This window comes from Lycium barbarum, chromosome 12 (genome assembly GCF_019175385.1).
Source record: "Lycium barbarum isolate Lr01 chromosome 12, ASM1917538v2, whole genome shotgun sequence".
Lineage (NCBI taxonomy): Eukaryota > Viridiplantae > Streptophyta > Magnoliopsida > Solanales > Solanaceae > Lycium > Lycium barbarum.
The window spans coordinates 90648297-90668982 of record NC_083348.1 but is presented as its reverse complement, the minus strand read 5'-3'; the positions used below and the strand labels follow the sequence as shown (position 1 = coordinate 90668982).

At 37.2% G+C, this 20686-nt stretch overlaps 2 protein-coding genes across 3 annotated transcripts; one reads left to right on the top strand and one right to left on the bottom strand.

The window, feature by feature from the left end:
• Positions 1 to 320: 320 nt before the first annotated feature.
• LOC132621229 (cell cycle checkpoint protein RAD17) lies at positions 321 to 9662 on the bottom strand. Of its 2 annotated transcripts, none has more exons than XM_060335411.1 (12): positions 9219 to 9662; positions 7044 to 7101; positions 6129 to 6208; positions 6003 to 6050; positions 4300 to 4353; positions 4063 to 4165; positions 3639 to 3946; positions 2997 to 3327; positions 2286 to 2411; positions 1396 to 1594; positions 1263 to 1323; positions 321 to 694 (listed from the first exon to the last, which is right to left on the bottom strand). In XM_060335411.1, exons 1-12 carry the CDS (start codon positions 9417 to 9419, stop codon positions 479 to 481), a joined length of 1785 nt encoding a protein of 594 aa, XP_060191394.1. In that variant the 5' UTR covers positions 9420 to 9662; the 3' UTR covers positions 321 to 478. The 2 variants fall into 2 exon arrangements, with proteins under 2 accessions (XP_060191394.1, XP_060191395.1); XM_060335412.1 differs by having other exon boundaries at positions 7054 to 7101; positions 9219 to 9308.
• A 4596-nt stretch (positions 9663 to 14258) lies between these two features.
• On the top strand, positions 14259 to 19791 carry LOC132621230 (3-dehydroquinate synthase, chloroplastic). The gene is made up of 8 exons (XM_060335413.1): positions 14259 to 14734; positions 16944 to 17094; positions 17184 to 17351; positions 17635 to 17861; positions 18354 to 18477; positions 18845 to 18907; positions 19068 to 19211; positions 19292 to 19791. Exons 1-8 carry the CDS (start codon positions 14418 to 14420, stop codon positions 19421 to 19423), a joined length of 1326 nt encoding a protein of 441 aa, XP_060191396.1. The 5' UTR covers positions 14259 to 14417; the 3' UTR covers positions 19424 to 19791.
• The last annotated feature ends 895 nt before the right edge of the window (positions 19792 to 20686 follow it).

Genomic DNA, 20686 nt, shown 5'->3' with positions numbered 1-20686 from the left:
AAACAAAATCTTAGATTCAATTCTTCAATGCCAATTGGGTTAGTAACCAAATAGTACTATTGTGTCAACATAGTTCTCCTATTAAAGTTCCACAGGAAAGTGATGCTTAGCGCACCAGGAAGAACTGAGGAACTTTTAATCGCAATGCATGTGTCATAATTTGATTAAAACACGGCTCCAAGGAAACGTGGATTTTTTCAAAAGAATTACTTACTAGTTCTGATCGAGTAACCTTGTTTTCCTAGATGGGTAGTCTTCACTTTATTGTAAAGTGATAGGTTGGTGAGCTAGATCAAAGTAGCTTCATACTAAAACGGAGGTTGAAGTCACCATTTCCTACACTCTTCAAAAAATTACTTCAATTGGTATGAACTTAGCTGTATGTTTTCTCTCCAAAAATTACATCATTTCAGCTATGTACAGAATTTACAGGTGAAAAGGAGCCAGCACGGACTAAATATTGATACACTGCTTCGAATTAGCAATCTTCTATCTCATCGTCTGATATATCCAGCTTATTCTCATGCAAACAGGTGCTATCGGAGTCATCTTCAACCATGTTGTCTGCTTGGAAACTTTCAGATGCTCTGTATCCAAGCCATTTAAGGACAGGTCTAAACTCGGTTGCCATAACTATCTGATCCGATATGGTTAGGCTATTATACAAGTCACCCCTCTGACTCAGCATTTGACACTGCAAGCACATCAACTTGGTTAGGATGAAATCAAAATCCAAATCAGTGGACTACATGGGGTCGTTCCATTAAGAGATAAGTAATCCAGGTTAGTAATGCACGGATTATAATGTAGGGATTATTTCATGTTGGATGTTTGGTTTGGTATAATTACAAATTAGTATACAATGTATAATTTAAAATATATATTACATTATCAACAAAAAAAAGGCAGCTTTAGGTTTACAATTAGGAGGATTAGTTGTCATTATAATGTTTGTATTCTTATTCTACATTCCATCCCGCATAATATTACATAGATTTCACATACTTATGTATGTATTATTTACAAGGAAAACAAAAATAGCAACCAAACATTACATTACATAATGCTGGATTTTATGTCGAGATTAGATCTCCTACTGCACCAACTAAACGACCCCTAGGAAATTATAGTAGTGATTCCTAAGCAACTACACTAGTGGAGAACATTATACTTCAGGACTTAATCCAGATAAATCCATGTTAAGAAGCTATGTGAACAAGATCAAGAGCAAAGTGCAGAGAACGGGACTGCAAGAAACTTACCTTATTGCGGCGTGATGATTGTTCAGCCTCCCACAGTTTTGGACGTCGAATAGCATGCCACCTGCTTTTTCACGGGAATTTGTGATAAATGATTTTAGGTGCTTTATATAAAGACCAGGTAATGCCATTGTACCTGGAAGACACTGGATGAGCATTCCCAAATAATACTCCTCTAGCAGCAACTGAAGCAGCAGCTGACTGTATGATGTTCTCAGCTCCATAGTCTCTAGATAGATGTCCATTAAGTGAAGATAGAAGAAAATCCGCATCGCTTAAATATGACGCCACAAGCCACGCGTCATCTATTGCTTCTTCACTCAGGAAGTCTAAAACTGCAGACAAACACAAGGATCATTTATCAGATGCATCAGCCAAGTTTCTAGAGAAGTAATTCTGCAGAAAGCTTAAGCTTAAATAAATTTTCATTTGAATTAATGCATTTTTTATTGCTTTGGTGACTCTAAAAACCCACTTACATGTTAGACAATGATATATTCTACATTCTATGCACAGAAGAAAGAAAATAAAAGCATTCCTATGCACAGATATGGTAGCTATAAGTCTTAATTACCCCATTTCATGAACAATCTATTAGGTAGTAAATGCAAGCTGAATAAAAGAAGCAGTTATTTCTCCTATAATTTAGGAAAGAAGATCAAAAAACACATTCTCTGTTAACATTTAGTTTGCTGGTAAAATTCAGCACAAAGGCAGATGAAAAACTAAGAAGACCAGAAGAAGTTCAAGCTATTGGGACTGGTGCTGAATCTATTGTTTTTTGATATAGCTCACAAACAAAGCAGTCAAATATGATCCAGAAATAGCATTACGCCACAGAATGGCAGATTTTGGTGGTTGAGTTTAAATAAAAAAAAAAAAACTGAGTCCAGTAACCACCACCCCCCCCCCCCCCCCCACCCCAAAAAAAACCCCCCAAATTCATTCCAAATCATGAACATGCAAAAATCAAACAACAGGACCAGATTAGTTGAAAAGCCCATCCAACTTAAGAAGAAAATTTACCATTTTCATGCAGAAAATCAGAAAGAGTCCTCGCTTGCCCATGTGCTTGACAAAGAACAACTTCTGGAGCATCCATTTTAAGAGGAAATCTCACAAATTTTTCCTTCAAAAGGAATGCGTCTCTATCTACAAAAAAATGAGTCTGTATCAGAGGCTTTGCCAAAGGCGGTTCTCTCAATTATTCACTTGGCAGAGAATTCTCATATCTTACTACAGAAGGGCATAAGATAACATGTTCAAAGCAGAGCTGTAACCTTGTAATAGAAGAAACCTCACATATCTGAACTTGTAAGTTCATACATATGGCAGAAGGTTAATCTTCTATATTCTTCCTACCACCATCACTTGGGAGACTACTCCTTGGATAATCACCTATTCTCAAATCAGTCATTCTTAAACAATGCTCATTATTACATCTAGCGAATCTGCTTAACGACTTTATTTGAATGGTGTCTACATGCAATGAAACCACATTTAGCAATTGAAAAACTCTTCGACAATACAGTATTGCTCATGCAGATTATAAAAGACAACCCTAGATTGCAAGATTCGACCATTCAAACAGATATGCAGTCCTCATGAGGAAGCATTACTAGCAAAGGTGGAGTAATTTGTCACTACTGTAGAAGAGGTGTGGAAGCACACAGTTACTAAGTTCTGTAAGCACTGCAAACTCAATGTATCCTGAGAATGAAGTTTAGTCGGATGTACCTGAGGCAGTTGTGTGCTCACTTTCTCTTTTGTTGTGTAGAAATTTGCCTAATGCATGGAATAAAGAGAGATTTTCATCTTTTCCAAATGGCAAACAAAACACATCATCCAAATAACTAGCATTATCCAGTCTTTCTTTTGAAGGTAGAATAGGCCTTCTATGTGGTTTCAGACAGAGATACTGCAGAGAAGTAATTGCATGTCTGATATCACCTCCACTCGCTTTCGCTATTAGCTCAATCGTATCAGCACCAAATTCACGCTTCTCCTTTCTGCATATAGTTGTAAGTGTTTTCTTGACTGAATTGACAGTGACAGGGTTGAAGTTGACCTGAAAACCATGAACTCGCCTAAAAAAATTGACAAACTCAGTAACTTAGAATCTAAAATGTGGAATAACAGCTTCCTCCCCTGGCATTTTATCATCGAAGACAAGAAAAGAACCTTTAATGTTCAGAGAGAGAGCTATTTTGCCCTTCGCCTGCAGGCTGTGGGTGGAGTTGCAGGTCAAAATGCTTAAAATTGGCCAAGGAAGCTACTTTATTATGTTTTCATCCTCATAGGGAGGTGTTTGACCATTGATTCAAGATAAACAGATTTAAAGAATGCAAAATCCAAAGTCAGTCTATCCAGGAACGCAACCTTACAAGCACCAGCACTATGCAGAGATAAAAGGAGTTCTTCCCAGCAGCCTGTGCTAAAGTCTGCAGAGTCATCCTTGTCATAGTTGGTGATCACTATGGCTGTTGGAATGCGGACTAACTGCACAAGAAGCTTCAAACACCTTTGAAGCCTTCCATATGCAGCTCTTCCATTTACCAAAGGAAGATCGTCAATTAAGAGTATGACCGAAGCATGCGATCCCTTCAAGGTTGGACAAGCCAATCCATACTTTCTCACCCTTTCAACAAAACCTTCAAACTCATCTAGTTTTGACCTGTATTGTAACCCTAGATCAACACAAGAAGAAATGTGAAATGATAATATGAAGGAACCAATATTCTGAACAAACACTTGATAGCTTGGAGCAGCTTCGTTTACCATTAATGCAAACATGAATATGTACCTGAATTAGAATTATGTAAATGTTCTGACCAAATTGTTGGAGTAGGCGTAGTCCATTCGAATATTGTGACACCAAGATGCGAAGCAATAGCATGGATAGTAACCTAGAAGATGACGTCAAAGGAGTAAGACAAAATTCAAAACATGGCACACCTAATTCAGAATTCTCAGATAAACTAAATTGTCCCACGTCATTTGTGTTTAAATTAAATAAAGAGTAAAGAAAACAGTGGCATACAGTTTTTCCAACACCAGAAGGTCCAGCAACAAGAAGAACATTATTATGATCATCCTGCATCCAGCAGAGGAAAAATCTCAGTTCCGGAAATGTAAAGTCTGAAGAGTGCAGAAAACACCTGTCATGTCAATAATACCGTGAAAACATGTGCACCTGGAAAGGCTAAACCCTCAAAATTACGGACACTAAATGTCAGACAGGAAGAAGTTACCAATAACAATTTCCTGGATCAAACTTTTTCCCGTTTAGCACCATAAACTGCTTACCTTTTCCACTTACATGTCTAAGCAATTACAAGGGCAAGCGAAAACTTCTTTTTGGGATCAAGCAGGTGCAACTCCGAACTATGAAACAAAAATTTATTCCTGATTTGCTAACAAAGCATGGCAACCAAGAACACACCTGATGTCCATAAGTTGTGGTAAAATCCCAAGTACATCCCCCCCCCCCCCCCCCCAAAAGATTAGAATATCAAAGGAGGACGTTGCAGATGCCCGGACACGACTTCTTCTAAGGCTAGAAGACCACTGGAAGACACCCAGGACTATAGGGAGTCTTTTTCTAGTTAGACTTCTATCAACGGAATGAAAGAACCATCCCTTCCTATTTCTTCGTTTGTCCTGTCAGATAGAAATCCTTCTCCCTAAAAATTCCTGATTTTCTTTCCTCGGCGAGTGAAGTTTCTGCCCTTGTTGAGTGAGTAAGGCCCAATCGAGCTTATGTGCTTGCCAGGTCTTTCCCTTTCTGAAGTCTCTCCCTGCCCTTTAGAAGATCTCAGGGCTTCCGTCCAGTTTGGATCTTCAGAGCTTGATGCGCCCGAAGGAGCCATCATCATCTTACCGAAATCGGTTTCGGCACTCATGAGCCCCCCCCCCCCCCCCCCCCCGGGGTTCCAGGCAACGCAATGCAAACAGGGAAACAAAAAAAGAAACTTTATTTGAGCATGTGTATGCTTAATAACTCTTCTCACTGCTTTGTGTGTGCACTGACAAGCACTCTTTCCCAAGGGAGCATAATAACGCAACAAACCCAAAAGGAGTGCATTTTAACAGACTATGCACCGATTTTAGGCGAAACAATATAATGATTGAAGGTCAAAAATCTTAAAGTTACTGCAGACTTGGCTAAGAACAAAATACAATGGAAGCACAGGATTCCTATAGGCGATGCTAACTTTTCAGATAAATGCTTAGTTGTTATTACAGTACTATATCTGACGTTTGCAACAGTTTTAGTTCTGGTTAAAGACGCATATCCCGATGCAAGGATATGCGTAAGATTATGGAACCTCTAGTTTTAGAAAAACCACATTGTGGAAGACAAATTATTTAGTATGTGAATGAAATGGAACTGAATAAAGCAAAATGGATACAGAAAACTTATGTGCCCGAGCCCTACTTATTCGGGATTTAGCCATAGTTCATTTATTGATTATAGTCAACGCTCCACTCATCCTTCATTAGACAAGGCTCCTCAGCAAAGCAACAACAAGTAATTATTTACAATATCTTCTACAACAATTTTAGAACACTACCGAAGAATAAGAAACAATGAACTATATTAAGATTTTAGGGAGAAGAAAAATAGAAAAGCAATATTCACCCGGCTGAACCAGGAATTGATGACCATGTCTTGTCACAATATCAGAAGTCTGAGAAAAGAAAGACACTAATATGGCTTTTTAGACATTCTTAATTAAGTACCGTTACAGCTTTTAGTCTCTCTTCAAACCATGTTTTCACTTCTTCGACCTGCAAAATCAAGCACAGGAAACAATCATTAAAACTTCACATCTGAGAAGACTAAGAAAAATACATACAGCTCTTTACCTTCTTCTTGTGAACAGCAAGCTCTTCCAGGAAATGAGGCTTATGTTTGTCAACCCACATGTCATTGTTGCTTCCAAGACCTGATTCAGTTTCACACAATTTAGTCTTTTGACAATGATGATTAACTGAAGACAAAGGGGTTGGGAGGACAGGAAAAATAAATACACTGTTCGAGAAGACATGTGCTGCAATCAAAACATCACAAAATCAGGAAGAGCTGAAGGAGGAATGGGAGGACAGGAAAAATAAATACACTGATCGAGAAGACATGTGCTGGCAATCAAAACATCACAAAATCAGAAGGAGTTGAGGGAGGAATTTTCACGGTAAATGCAGGCCAAAAATCATTTGCCAACTGAATCGTCAACACGAAGTCTAAAGACCTTGCATACTTAGATGATACTTGCGTCATGGTATGGATCCAACATTTTAAAATGGGAAAAACATCACCCAAAAAGTGAAGACTTAATAAAACAGAGTAAAAACAATTGCTAAACCGGGGCATCTTAGGTAGTGTTTCCATTCGAGTTTAAGGAATAGCAAGTATCATATTGTTAAGTTGAAAGATCATAGCATCATGAGCAAGAGTATAATATCACACTGAAGCTTCCACTGCATGCAAAACTTAATGAATTTACTCTGCAAAACGAAATGATAAAACTAAGACATCCAAATTCAGCAGACCATTTTAATGAGATCTGATAACGTGGATGTATAAGAAAGGTGAAAAAGTTGTGAAATGTTTGATATGTAAATAAGATCTAACCTACGACAAACTAATGTTTATACTGACAAAGATACTGTCACCAACACGGTCAGAAGCCTTCAAAAAAACGGAGAGGCAAAACCAATCCCAGTTCATTATTGACATTAATACAAATAAATACTATAACCAATCTGATGAAACTAGCATACCAGCAGATACCTTGATGCCTGTGAAATCGTCATCAAACTCCTCACAAAACCGTTTCATCTGCAATCAGTTATACATGTTGGCAAGGTTAGTTTCTTTAGAAAATTGCTACTTCTTTAATGGAAGTTTGGAAGGCATTTGGGTCAAACATTCCCTCTCCTTGAGAAACCTGGCATTCTAGATGAATGAAACTAGCCTATTTTCAGTAGACATAATTACTTGAGAAAATCTTTAAGTTACTTTATACTGTCTTGCGCATGCTTTGCTAGTTTATCTTGCTGTAACGGGTTGAGGCTTGCTTTAGAGCTCATCCAGCTCGTTGACAACAAAAAGATGTTGGAAAGAAGAAGATAACAATATACTAATGGGAGGATAATACATTTTCTACTCCTTTCAGGTTTGTTCTTGATTTCTAAATTTTATTGTAGGTTCCTAGAAATGTGGATCCTTTCGTTCTTATTTTTGGTACTCGGGGGAATCAGTAGAGCTTTTTAGGAGGTGGAAATGTTTTTCATATCTAAGGTCTACTCTGCTGTTGTTGGTTAATTTTTGTGCACCCACAAAGTTTCTGTTACCACAGTTTATTCACTATCTTCCTGGAAGGCGATACTTTTGTCTAGGTTCTCCATATGTCATTATAATATCTGAGGTATTCAAAGCAAAAACTAGCAGAACAGTGTGTATCCCGAAACAATAGAGAATATAGCTCATTAACCACCAATACAATTAGCTTAGACAAGACACGAGAACTTAAACCATAAAGCAAACATAACCCAAGGTCCCCAAAAAAGACTATTGAATAAATATATTCCGTAAAGCCCAGGAGTTTTTCACTTGAGCTTGCATAGATTCAAGGTATATTTGTAACCAACTCCTATAAATTTTCTTGGTAACATACATTCTTTTACCTCTGTGAAACAAGATATTTGGGAAAAAAGTTTGTTCTTTTTTTTTTTTCCTTTTTAATAAGGTAAGGTAAACGGGAAAGAGTTTGCTCTATAGTTGTTCAACATAGCAACTGAGTCTATTTATGATTGTGCCTCTTCATGTGACCTCGGTGTGAAACCCCTTTTTAAGCATCCAGGGATTGGAGGTAAAATATATTTTGATAAGGGGCCATTTGGTTGGCATATTCCAGCATAAAATATTGCATAAGTAATACAATGTTCGGTTTGACCGCATAAGAAAACTTAATCTCCATATAACTAATGCAGTGTTTGCTTGGCTGCACGAGAAGAAACAATTTCGACATAGCTATTTTAGTGTTTTGTAGGGAGTATTATCCCAGCATAACTTATGAGGGAATTGATGTATTAATTATGGAAGATAGAATGTGTAATAGGAATCTTTGTATTAACAAAACACGAATAAAATCATCTGTAGATGAAAATGTTATTATCTAGTATGCTAACCAAATGACCCCTATAGGTAAAAAGTCTTCATAAACGTTCAGTGATAATTATTTGCCGCAATCAGACAACAAGAAACAAAAAGGCTGTGTGGAATATTGACCTGATAATCCCATCTTTAACAAAAAGACTCAATTTTGCAGTTCAACCTTTACCCATCAATCTTTATCAGTGCACAATGAATTCAGCTTTACAATAAGAGTAGTTAGCAATTTTAAACTATAGACAAGAGGTGGACTAAAAATTCTTAGCTAGTGGGTACAAAATAGCACTGCACCTGCTACTCATTTATTCCAAATGAGATTGACCTTAACATAAACATATCCTTACCAATTTTTAACTAATGTATGCATAGATCAAACCGAAAGCAATGGATGCACCCTCACCAATGCCACTACTTTACATTTGCTATTGCTAAATCGACGAAGCTTGGTTTCCAAGTTTGTACTACTCACGTTCACTCAAATGCAAAAGCATAGTAAAAGAATATTCCCTCCGTTTCAATTTGTTTGTCTTACTTTCCTTTTTAGTAAGTTCCAAAAAGAATGACTCTTTTCTTTTTTGGCAGCTCTTTAATTTCAACTTTTCACATGGAATGCTTAATACCACAAGTACACTCTACACATCTTTAGTTTAAGACCACAAGATTCAAAATTCTTCAATACTTTCTTAAACTAAGTGCAAGTCAAAGCCAGGCAAACAAATTAAAACTGAGGGAGTAGCATTTTTACTAAATAATAATATAAGTAAACGAATCCGATGTTTTACCTCATCGAAGACACTACCATCTTTAGATGAACGAGGACATGAGGCCGAAAGTGACACCGTTTTAACCCTTTTAGGGTTCTTCCTTGGAACAGATACCGATTTTGATTTGGGTTGGGTGAAATTGGACTTCAATGACAAGTCTTCATCATCATCATCTGATGACAACACTACAATGGCTGCATTCCTCTTGGATTTCTTCATTATCACAGGAGGAAGGATATCAATCTTCTTTTAAAAATACCAAAAACTTAGAAGAGTTTCAAAAGCAGGGAAGTTGCGCCTTTTTTTGTGAGGATTGGACGATAGTGAGATTATTGGAACCCTAGACAAAACTGAGCAAAATGCATAACTGCCGAATTGGTTGTTTTCGAAAGCAAAAAAAAAACGCGGGTACTTTTTTATAGAAAACCCGCTAGCGTAGCTGAGAAGCTGATGCCCGCGTTTTATATAGTCTGGTAAAGCAAATAGAAAGCCTTTTGGACATGTAGAACACTAAAGGGGTATTTCGGAGAAAATGACAATGGTAGCTAATGTTTTTCTGATTAGTCCCTTGAATATATTTTTGAGTAAATTTTGGTTCTTTGAATTAGTTAAAAGTATGCAGTTTTATTTAACAAACTGTAGCGATTAGATTTAATGTGAATTATGAAAATAAAAAAAAATTAACCATAAACACCGAGAGAAGTTACGTCAAATCCATAAACTACAGTATTGAAAAATGCATCACTAAAGGATTACACCAGCCCACTAAAAATTGACAAAACAAATAAATACATTGCAAATCTATTCAAATGTATATTTAATAAACTATTTTGAACTTACCTCTAACATAAGTGACTATTTATGTCATTTCCTCGGTATCTAAATTCAATTTAATAAATTGCAAATTATTTATTTTGCAAGAAAATAAAGGGATTATGGTGCAAATTATTAAAGATAATAGGATATGTTGCAAATCACAAATTGGAGTATACATTAGGATGCAAGATGCAACTGACTCTCGAAATTACACAAAAAATTAAATACTTTGTGCCTTATACTTTAATTGGTGAGAAGTAGTAGGTACTTGGCGGAAAAAAAGACTATCGTTTAAATGAGAAAGACTAAGGGGTCGTTTGGTAGGTGGTATAAGGCAGGATATACCGGTATTAAATTTTTGGGTTGAATTTGTACCATATTTGGTTTGAGTTACTAATTAGTCCCGATATAAAACTATACCACAATCTTAGATAATATTATCTCATTTCCTAGGTGGTATAACTAATACCAAGCACATGCTTTGGATTATACATGGTATATCCCGCCTTTAATCCAATGAACCAAATAAAAAACAAGTACTAAATAATTGATTATTTAGTCCCAGGATTATAATCCCAGGGCTATAATCCCTGCATAATTTTGTCCGCGTACCAAATGACCACTTATTAGTTATTTCAGTACAAGTGAGGTCTAATGTATAAATAATCTTCTTCCTGGTCAAACTAATCTGATAATTGTAGTTAAAATGTGTACAAGTAGGCTCATTGTAGACAAATAGTGTGGCGTCAGTTCGATTAAATTGACAATACCACGTCACTACTTTATTTTAAATTATCATATTAAATTTGCTAAGAAGGATCAATTTACCCTCAATTTAGGAGTAGTTGAAATAGCACTGAGTAGTTGCTTTTTAAAATGCTATTTAAACTCTAGCAACTTTTAAGGGAACATTTAAAATTTGGTACATTTGACAAATTTTATAATGCTCATATTCCTCTTCTTCCTTTTTAGACTATTTGGGTTTGAAATTTTGAACGGTCACAACTAAACTTCAAATCTAAATTGTCAAAACCCAAACTTCAGACTCAAAGGAGCCTAACTTCCTTGCAAATTATCGGAGTTTGAACTTAATTAAACATAAAGATCGGTATTTGTCAGAACTTGAAGTGTATTATTTCTTGCACAGTGTTACATTGATACGCGAAGAAGGGATATATACAAAATAGAGACAACCAAGTCTAGGAATCCTACATACAACATAAGACTACAAACAGTTAACCAATTGCTGTTGGATTAGGAGTTATATTCAGACTACTTGACTTGGACGTTAACTGTCTAATACTCCCCTTGCAAGCTGAAGGTGGGGAAACGACATTCAGTTTGGAGATTGGAAATTCAAATCTGGCAGTAGCTAAGGGCTTGGTGAGAACATCAGCAAGTTGATCTTTCGTTGAGAGAAATTGAACAGAAAGGTCCTTCCGTGCCACTTTGTCTCGGACGAAATAAAGGTCGATCTCCACATGCTTAGTGCGAGCATGAAATATGGGATTGATGGAAAGATATGCAGCTCCTAATTTGTCGCACCAAAGAACAGGAGGGCAGCGGACTGAAATGCCAAATTCAAACAACAGGGATTGAAGCCAAGTAAGCTCAGCAGCAGCACCAGCAAGGGCTTTATATTCAGACTCAGTAGAGAGCGAGAAACAGTACGTTGCTTTATAGAGGACCAAGAAACCAGTGCCGAAATAAATAGCGTAACCACCTGTGGACTTGCGATCATCCAAGGACCCTGCCCAGTCAGAATCAGTGAAAGCTTGGAGACAGAAGTTGGCTGATCTGGGAATGAAGAAATGACTATTGACAGTGTGCTTGAGAGATCGAAGTATGCGTTTAACAGCGGGCCAATGGTTTTGAGTTGGAGTGCAAAAACTGACACACCTTATTGACCGCAAATGCAAGATCTGATCTAGTGAGCGTTACATGTTGTAAAGCTCCAACAATATTACGGTACAAGGTCGGATCATCAAACTGAGAGCTATCTCCAGCATACACCTTGGTATTTGGAGCCATAGGTGTGCGAACAGGTTTGCAATTCAACATATTTGATCTGGACAGCAAGGTGTGAACATATTGCTGCTGCGAGAGGGACAGCCCGCTGTTAGATCTTCTCACTTCAACACCCAAAAAGAAACTTAGAAGACCCAAGTCACGAATGGAAAATTCCGCGCCCAGCTTCGAGATGATAGAGTCAAAAAAGTGAGGTTGGCTTCCAATAAGTATAATGTCATTAACATAAACGAGCAAGTAGGCAACTACATTGTTGGCAGCATACAGAAAAAGAGACATATCAGTTTTGGAGGGCGAAAAACCAATAGCTACAAGAAACAGGTTATGGCCGAGCAGATAAAGTTGTGACGATATCTTTAAAATCACTTCGCAGTCCTTTGAATAGGTAGATATTCTGATCGGAAAATGTGAGAGGACGACCGACAGCAGCTAGCTCATCATATATGAGTTTGGCTTTATGAAGATATTGAGTGATATTCAGATCATCTTGCTTCATATTTTGAAGTTGCATATGAAGATTGAGAATTCTGGTATTAGAAGGCGAGGAAAGAGCAGCCTTCAACGTGTCCCAAAATTCTTTGGCTGTGGAAAGACCAATAACAATTGGAATTATTTCTTCGAAAAGTGACGAGAGACTAAGAATAACTTGGTCCTGCTGAATCCATTGAGAATAGGCTGGATTCGGAACAAGACCTTCTTTATCATTGTTTTCTTTGCCCGAGATGTGAGATGGAGGGCACGGGATACTGCCATCAACGTATCTGTAAAGGTTTTGGCCACGAAGGAATGGGAGAATCTGTGTTTGCCAGAATAAGTAGTTAGAAGAATTTAACTTGATTGAGATAAGGTGATGTGCATGATGGAGGGGTGATGGAAAAGACGGTTGCCAGAATTCATCGTGATTGCTTGAGAATGAGAGGTGGGTGACGAGTCCGATATTGGCTGTGATACCATAATAGAACACAAAGATCGGTATTTGCCAGAACTTGAAGTATATTATTTCTTGCACAGTGTTACATTGATACGTGAGGGAATATATACAAAACAAAGACAACCAAGTCTAGGAATCCTACATACAACGTAAGACTACGAACAATTAACCAATTGCTGTAGGATTAGGAGTTATATTCGGACTAGGATTCGGACTACTTGAATTGGATGTTAACTGTCTAATAGAACTCCATTTGAACTTCAGACAGTGAAAATGACACTATGTAACCAATTCCGGGACTGTTGTGTAAATCTAAGCCAAAGACTACAAATTATTTAACGTTTACTTACAATAAAAAGTGAACAAATATTGCTAATTCTTCCCCTCCGTTTCCTCAAACTTCAAGGCAGTATCTCATGAAGTTTAATAATCCCGTTTAAATTTAGGAGATTGTATCCTTAAGTTCAAATTTTTCAATACCTCACGAAACTGTAGAAGTTATTTTTTTTTTAGCTCAAACGTTCAAGATTTTAGTTTTCTAATTTAAACTTCAGGACTTTGTGTCATGAAGTCTGGAACATGTAGTAACTTTAGGTTTGTGCTATGAAGTTCAATTGCCATCGGAGAAGAAGAAAGAAAAAAAATGAAACTAAGCAACAATAATAGTGACCTATTTGATGTCGCTTTTTATCAAACTGTGTCCTTTATGTTCGAATTTCACAGCTCAAACTTAAGGACTCAGTGTCTTTAAGTTTAAATTATGTAGCTAAAATTTCAATTAGTATTCCTAGGAAAATAAGGTGTTGAAACTTATACGATATGAGTGTCATCTTTGGTTGGGATATGAAAATCGTCATTAATAATAATAATAATAATAATAATAATAATAGAAGAAGAAGAAGAAACACAATGCGCAGAAGAAACAACAAGGAGAAAAAGAAGAGGAGGAGAAACACGCTGTGCAGAAGAAACGAGAAGGAGAAGAAGAATAGAAGCGATCACTGTTTTTATCTAAGTTATGGCTAAATTTTAAATAATTTGTAAATCTTAATTAAAACCTAAACATCGCTCAAAAAACGATGATTCGTGAACTCGAACCCTTCAAACTCGAGATCTAAAGTTAGGTTATAGTAGTTCATATTTTTTGTGAAGTTTCATTAGGAGAATAGGAGGCGATTAAACTTTTATAAATTTCAGCTATTTGTTAAATAGCAAGTCGTAAAAATGGCTATTTGTGCATTTCGCCCCTCAGTAGGGCCTCGAAAAACTTGTACCAGAAAAAAGCATTTTCCAAAATTCCACCTACCACGCCCTCCATCTCTATTCCCACCTAAACAATCTTTTAATCTTATAACACTATGACTATGAAATGAAAAGTCCCATAACCCACCAAACCACCCACAAATTATCGACGCCACAATCCTTCCTTGGCACCAACCTCCATGGCGTCGTCTTTCTGCCCAAAACAGGCTTTATCTTTCACCAGTTCCGCCCACCAACTCCACCAATCCAAAGCAATTCCACGTGACATCCACGTGCGTTTCCCTGCTGCCGGCTCTTTACCTTGTTCCAAGTGTGTGTTGAAGTCGAAAGCCACACGATTGAAGGTGTTGGCAACTTCTGCGACGAAAGTGATGGATAAGTCCCCGAGTAAAGCGAGTTCTGAGACACCCACAGTTGTTGAAGTGGATCTGGGTAATCGGAGCTACCCCATTTATATTGGGGCTGGAATTCTTGATCAACCTGACCTCCTTCAAAGGTACTTCACTTTTGCTATTTCCACCTTCAATTTAACCAAGTCTTCCTTACTGCTTAGATTCGAGTTTTTAAATGTTATCTGTTAGCTGCATACCTTTTTGTAAAGTTAAAATGACTATATAAGAAGGAGGAGGAGGAAATTAGACAGATTTAGAATTTAGCAATTGAGTAAAAACTTTTCTTTAGTACAAATAACAAGAGAACTTTTGCATTCGGTTGGACTACTTTTTTTTGCATTCTTTAATATCAGTTGGGCTGACAGAGTGAACATAATTGCTTATAATCAGATACATCGATGATGTTAAGTTAAATTAGGAACTTAATTCTTTCACTGAAAAGTTCGCGTGGGGAAGGAGAGCTCTTAACATCTGCAGAAAGAAATATGCCTGGCGAATTAGGATAGAGTACAGGATAAGAATATTTGATTGTTCTGAATTTGGTTGTTTCTGAAGACAAAATGCCAGGTTTTTATGACATTCGATGTCCTAGGTGGTATAGAGCGTAGAATCATATGTCTGGCTCAATTATAATGCTGGTAATATACACCATGTCTTATGCTTTTAAGAGTTAGCTCATCATTGCCAATTTCTTTCAGCTAAATAGGCTGTACAGGGAGAAGTTCTGTTTTGGTGATAGTGGTTGAGTTTGCAGGACTTTCTTGATAAGTGAAATATCATTTAATTAATTGACCAAGGTTACAGAAAAAAACAAGTACAAAGTGGAAACGTAGGCTAATCTTGATGTCCTATCAAGCCTATACAACCATCTATACAAAATGGCGTTCTTTCTAGACACCAAAGTATAAATTATACAAAGGGTGTTAATTACACTTCTCTTGTTGCCTTGGAACATCCTTCCATTCCTTTCATTTCATATAAACCAAAAACGCATGGTGGATTAGCGGTCCAATATGCTTTCGCCAACTCCCTTATCCTTCAACTCGCCATAACCTCTAACACTGTCTATCGGTGCACTCCATCGATGTCAAACAAAGAGAACTACCGCCCAAAACTGTGAGGCCACTTTACAGTGTGACAGCAACTGATCACCATCCTCCCCCTACATGCAACACCAGCTTACAATTAAAGTAGGGGAGAGAAGGGTCTACTCGCTGGGCAATGAATTCAGTACCTCCTAAAAGTTCTTCATTTTCTGTTCCTATAGTTGGTTCCAATGGAATTTTAGCTACGTCTTAATAGAGTTTTCAAACGACATGTATTTTCACAATATACTGGTAGTGTTATCAGAACTCATGAATATTGGATTTCCTGTAAACCTTCTATCACATTGCGCAAGTATGGTACAAAACGTGAGCAGAGATTGGTAAAGTGCACATGCGGCGCTAGTTATAAAGGATGGGTTACCTATAAAAAAAAAGTTATAAATGATGGGTTAGCTTGACTTATAGTCTTCTTTGTATGTAAAAGCGATAGGAATGCGCTCAAAAACGTGTTATTTTTATGATGCATATAAAGATTAGTTGGTGAAGGTGCATATAAATGAAGATTAACAATTTATACACAAACCTTCTCTCTCTGGACCAATGATTTTCATGAAAACATAGTCCATTACAAGCTGTCACGGCATGAAAGTGACTCACAAGTCACAATTAGTTAATCTGCCACTTTGCAACATGAGATGTATTGAAATCAACATATTGACATCCAGCAGTAAAACCTAGAATGTTGTTACAGGCTTACAACAATAGCTTTTCGTTTTTGTAGTAAAAAATGACCAAGCATAAATGGATACAGAAAACAACAAAATAAAAAGGTAGTGAGGTGAACGAATGTTACTGTTGCCTGTCACTGTGAGCCCCGCTTTCCTATAAAAGAGGGCCAAACTGGTCCGGAGGACCAAATAATATTGGATTGTGCTAGTCCGGGTTGCTTAGCACTAATACAAAATATTTCTCACTCTCAAGGTTATGGTTTCATTTGCTGATTTATGTGGATATTGATTTATAAGTTTTCAGAAAGAAATATGAAAATCTCAGAGTTTTGGTTTCATTTGATTGTTGATTGGTTGTTTTTACTTATTCAAAGGAAATTAAGAAACCCATTTGATCGATCATTATAATATTTTTTGGCCTAACTTGAGTTGTTTCCAGTTTTATTTTGGAACTTTCTCTATGTTGTGTGTGTGTCTGTATATTCGTTTGCGACTTCTTGTGAATTTCCATGTTTAATTTCCTTCTGTCTTATTTGCAGACATATTCATGGGAAGAGAGTCCTTGTAGTTACTAACACTACAGTTGCTCCTCTATATCTCGATAAAACTATACGCGCTTTGACAGATGGAAACCCTAACGTTACTGTAGAAAGTGTCATTTTGCCAGATGGTGAGCAATTTAAAAACATGGTAAGCAGCTTTGGGCTTCAAGAATATGAGTTTCAGGAGAAACATTTTATCTATAAGGTTTATGTGACGTTGCCAATATGCTATTTCAGGAAACTCTTATGAAAGTCTTTGATAAAGCCATTGAATCAAGGCTGGACCGTCGTTGTACATTCGTCGCCCTCGGTGGTGGAGTCATAGGTGACATGTGTGGATATGCCGCCGCTTCCTACCTCCGTGGAGTTAATTTTATTCAGATTCCTACCACTGTTATGGCACAGGTTCGCTGAGTTTTTCTCTTTTCTATAACCAATTACATGTGACTTGAAATGTGCATTATTGTATCTAGTTTGATATGAGTATGGATTCTTCACTTAGTGATGCTAACTCTTATATCCTGTTCTTTGGCCATAGGTTCTCTGATTTTTTTGTTTTCTATAATCAATTCCATGCATATCAGATGGACATTACAGTTACACATTATGTCTTCTAGTTTGATGACTATGGATTCTTCTCTTTAGTAGGCTAACTTTTGTATCCTGTTCTTTGGCCCAATGTCTTTAGGTAGATTCTTCTGTTGGAGGCAAAACTGGAATAAACCATCCGCTTGGTAAAAATATGATTGGAGCATTCTACCAACCGCAGTGTGTGCTTGTAGACACGGAAACCTTGAATACTTTACCAGATAGAGAATTAGCATCTGGCCTTGCAGAGGTGATAAAATATGGACTTATTAGAGACGCTGAGTTTTTTGAGTGGCAAGAACAGAATATGCCATTATTATTAGCAAGGTAAACAATAATTATTATTTATATGTCATTGAGTAGTCGATTGCCAACTTTTAGTTTTGTCCAGCTTCATCTCTAGAAAGAGACTTACATAGGCACAAAGCTAAAATTTTCTACCATCTTATATGGCCCATTAAGAATGTAAAACACCCTGCTGAGAAATAGAGGAATCCGAGTGGAGGAGTTATGTGGCCCACCCATTGGTTAGGAATGTGTTAAATCTTTTTAGCTTTATATTGTGCATCAATTGGAAGTTTCTCTTCTTTTGTATTTAACATCCCTGCATAAATATAAATGTTATTATTTTCTCATATCATAACCTTTTCTGGATAAGTCGAAACTCAAGCTGGTGTCACAAGTATTACAGCAATGTTCGTATGACTCGAACTGAGTCATCCATATCATAACCTGAAGCTTTCATACTTGCTAAGAGTAATGTAAGCTGGCTATCTGATGCAATTTCACACGTTACTGAAAACGGTTATGCTTTTCCAGGGACCCCGCTGCGTTTACCTATGCTATCAAGCGTTCCTGTGAAAACAAAGCAGATGTTGTTTCTCAAGATGAGAAAGAAAGCGGACTGAGGGCAACTTTGAACTTGGGTCATACCTTTGGTCATGTAAGTGTTTGACAATTGTTGTGCATTCCTTTTGCTGCTATTTTACAGGAGCTTGATGACCATTTCTTGGTGTCTCATCATTGACTTGTTTGTTTGCCTGTTAAGAGTTAAGTCTACCATTGTTAAAGGAAACAGTTGTGTCATTACTACTTTATGCCAGTTCGTAAGTTTCAATGTTTTGTTTGTCTTCATCTTAAAATGCTCAAGGGACTTTGACGCTTGGCTGGAAGTCTCTACTACCTTGTTTGGAAAGGAATGCTTTTGTTGATGGTCAAACAATCAAATCTTTGTATCTTAAGGATAATATCAAATGTTACATAGGCTTCTGTTAAAGTAATTTCTTGAGGTAATATCCTCTCACTTGCAGGCAGTTGAGACTGGCTTTGGCTATGGGCAGTGGCTTCATGGAGAAGCAGTTGCTGCTGGCACGGTATGGTTTTCATACTTCCATCACCTCCTATGCAAGTTGTCTCTTCCCCTACTAGACAGCTTCTCAGCGAAACGTGAAACAAGGAGAAAGCATAAGAAAATAGAGGGACAACTTTATATTAGTGTACGTGATGCATGAACTAGTTACAAATTTCTTTCAGGTCATGGCTGTTGACATGTCACGCCGCCTTGGTTGGATTGATGATTCACTGGTAGAGAGGGTGCACAAGATCTTACAACAGGCAAAGTTGCCGACTTCACCTCCAGAGACTATGACTGTGGAAATGTTCAAGTCTATCATGGCTGTAAGAGTCACTAGTTTTTTGAGCTCTTAATAGTTAGAAGTCATTGCTTCAACCATTGATTTTGTTGTTTTGGGTGTCAGGTTGATAAAAAAGTGGCAGATGGGAAGCTAAGACTGATACTTCTAAAAGGTCCACTAGGTAACTGTGTCTTTACAGGTGAATATGACCAGAAGGCCCTTGACGAAACACTGCGTGCATTTTCCAAATCTTAATCAATCGTGGTTGTGACATAGAGGTAATTTGCTCGGTTAAAATACAAGCGCTGGTGATCTGCTGAAACCCTTAGTCCTCCTCTGAAAAGGTGGCTCAAGGTTGTGGGCAGTTTTCACTTGGAGGTATGCTCATGCCCTCCATGAAATACTAGATGCCTTTTTGCTGGTTCTTACCCTTGGTTAGTGTAATAATATCTCGAGCTTTCAAATGTTTTGTATACAGCATTTGTGTGTGTATTTTTACGCTGTCAATTATTCATTATACTTGTAGGGCTTTATCGATTTGGACATTGGCTTAATAGTGGAGCCCCATACTGTTGTATCTGCTAATAATATTCATAATGGATGGGTTGTCTTTTCAATTAGTATACTTGCTGAATCAAATGCTGTTCTTTTTTAGCTGTTCATTCCACGAATGATGATAAAATTAGTCCCATGTACTTATATTTTTGGTCAAACATGTAAACTTACAGCTACTTATGGAGGAATTTGCTATTTGGCCACTTCAATTAGACAACTGGACTTGAATTTAGTGACTGATTCTTTTCAATTAATACCTCTATGTTGGGATTTCTTGTGAACCAATATCCACCTGCTAGGTACCTCCTTTAAACAGCTGGAATTTGGCCACTAAATTAAGCAAACAATTCCGTGAGAACATGGTTGCAGTTGTTGCACCAAATTGTCATTCTAAAAAAGCTTGTACCTAACAAATATTGATAAAGTTATAGGCGCCTACTAGTAGCGTCAATTTTTAGTATTAATTGCGGTGGTCTCAATCGTCTTAAATCACTCTGTCAATTCATAATAACTAATGCTAACTCTCTTATAATCAGTTAGTACTACTATTACTTTTGTTCAATGATGATATCAAATTAATGTCAAATGGAAGAATGGCTTGGGAGAAAAATATGAAAAGGAAAACAGAAGAAAATGATAGGTGCACATCTTTCACTGAACTCCAATTTCTAGCAGTAATATGATCAGGTAGTGGAAATCTATTTCATAATTGTGGCAAATGATTATTTGGAATTCAGGCACTTCATTACTCTGCCGTTTAGATCGACAGACGCAGTTTGGGGACCAAGTATAAATTTCCAACCAAAAAATGTTTTATTATACAATAGGTATCATATATTCCAGAGTTAGCTATATAACGCTGGCTAATACAATTTCCAACTTACTGCTTTGATACAAGGCACTAACTAGTTGGTGGAAATTAATCACAACACTGTCACTACGATTTGTACTTTTTGTCTAGAA

What these genes read in the sequence shown, in the direction of transcription:
- LOC132621229 (XM_060335411.1), bottom strand. Translation starts at nt 9,419, where the DNA reads ATGAAGAAATCCAAGAGGAATGCAGCCATTGTAGTGTTGTCATCAGAT. An exon ending in AGGCATCAAGGTATCTGCTG is followed by an intron (nt 6,209 to 7,043) that starts GTATGCTAGTTT and finishes AAACTGAATCAG; the next exon opens with GTCTTGGAAGCAACAATGAC. An exon ending in TGATTTTCTGCATGAAAATG is followed by an intron (nt 1,595 to 2,285) that starts GTAAATTTTCTT and finishes GTTTGTCTGCAG; the next exon opens with TTTTAGACTTCCTGAGTGAA.
- LOC132621230 (XM_060335413.1), top strand. Translation starts at nt 14,418, where the DNA reads ATGGCGTCGTCTTTCTGCCCAAAACAGGCTTTATCTTTCACCAGTTCC. An exon ending in CAACCTGACCTCCTTCAAAG is followed by an intron (nt 14,735 to 16,943) that starts GTACTTCACTTT and finishes TCTTATTTGCAG; the next exon opens with ACATATTCATGGGAAGAGAG. An exon ending in GTGAGCAATTTAAAAACATG is followed by an intron (nt 17,095 to 17,183) that starts GTAAGCAGCTTT and finishes ATGCTATTTCAG; the next exon opens with GAAACTCTTATGAAAGTCTT.